At 62.2% G+C, this 1,356-nt stretch overlaps 1 protein-coding gene across 1 annotated transcript in view; it reads right to left on the bottom strand.

Annotated features, from left to right (window-relative positions):
- Nucleotides 1–1,356, bottom strand: part of EHMT2 (euchromatic histone-lysine N-methyltransferase 2) — a gene marked incomplete at its 5' end in the record, with an annotated part of 26,166 nt that overhangs the window by 2,006 nt on the left and 22,804 nt on the right. The window contains 4 exon segments of the mRNA XM_005859854.2: nt 312–398; nt 511–626; nt 900–977; nt 1,196–1,340. Coding sequence (XP_005859916.2) covers nt 312–398; nt 511–626; nt 900–977; nt 1,196–1,340 — 426 coding nt within the window.

The following is a 1,356-nucleotide window of genomic DNA, read 5'->3' as shown; positions in this document are numbered from 1 at the left end:
CGGGGAAAAAAATAAAAATAAAAATAAAAAAAATAAAAACCAATGGAAAAATATCGTCGGATGAACAACCACCACACAAACGAAAGGCAGGGAGAGGGGATGTGAGGCTGGGAAGTGGGGGGTGTGGGCAGTGGTGATGGGCAGCCCTGGGGTCTGGGCAGAGTGGGCAGGCGGGACGCTTGGCTGTGGGATGGGGGCAGAGCAGCTGGAGATGGGATGGTGAGAAGAGGGGGGACCTGTCAGGGAGGAGGCAGAGAGGGCAGAAGAGGCAGCAGTGGCCCTGGGCCCACCCCTCGCCCCTGCCCACTCACTCGCAGATGAAGGTTCCTTGGGGGATGGTGTGCAGGGCGCGGACCCCCCAGCCCATCTTGGCTGTTCGGTAGAGCTGCAGTCGAACCCTAGGGGTGGGAGAGAGAGTGATGCTGGGTGCATGGGAGACAGTGCGCGTGCGTGTGCGTGTGCGTGCGTGTGCGTGCGTGTGCGTGTGCGCGTGCAGGGCCAGGGCCTCACTTGATGCCGCTCTGCACCACCCGGTTCTTGCAGTTTCTCCAGCAGGAGCAGGCCTGGTTACACTCGAAGATCAGCGGGGGCTCGATCTTGTTAAATTCCTGGAGCAGCCGCCCGTCCTGGGGAGGGGGAGGCAGTGGTTTCTGTGTGGTCCCCCCTCAGCTGCCCAGGTCCCCCGAGACCCCACAGAAAAATCCTCCCCTGGCCGCAACCCAGTCAGTGGACACCACATATGCTCCGAGGTCGGAGGACTGGACCCCAAACCCCCCCTTGATCTGCAGGTGTCGGGCCAGGCCCATCTGTCCTAGTAGCATCCCAGGAATTCCAGGTCTGCCCTGCCCTCTCTGCCAGCCGCGCCAGGGCAGGAGGTGAGGAAAGGCGAGGGTGCGTACCTTGTCATACCAGCAGCGAATGCTGAGCTGGCCGCACAGGCAGTTGGAGCTGGAGCAGTCGTCCACACAGGTGCAGTGCTGGGGGGAGGCAGGGTGAGCTGGGCCCGGAATCAGCCCTGCGCCTGCCCCCAGTGCGCCTGCCCCCACTGCTGCCCCTTCTCTAGGGCCCATGTTTTAGAATCAAGATGCTGCTGGAGGATTGTCCCAGGGCCACCCTGAGCCTGACGACCCTGCGTGTGTCCTGGCGAGAGGACGCTTCTCCAGGGGACCGAGCCCAGGAGCTCCTCCGCCCTCACCTGCAGGTGGGTGATGTTGCGGTCAATGTTCATGGTGGAAGTCTCGCAGTTCTCTGAGATGTACTTGTAATCCTCGGGGCACGGCTCCCCGTCCACACCGTTGACGCAGGGAATGGGCACGTTCTCATAGCCCCGAGCCACGTCCCTGGCAAAAGGAGATG

Source organism: Myotis brandtii, unplaced genomic scaffold (genome assembly GCF_000412655.1).
Source record: "Myotis brandtii unplaced genomic scaffold, ASM41265v1 scaffold130, whole genome shotgun sequence".
In the NCBI taxonomy this organism is placed as follows: domain Eukaryota; kingdom Metazoa; phylum Chordata; class Mammalia; order Chiroptera; family Vespertilionidae; genus Myotis; species Myotis brandtii.
The sequence above is the reverse complement of the archived record's forward strand: the minus strand, read 5'-3'. Positions and strand labels throughout refer to the sequence as shown.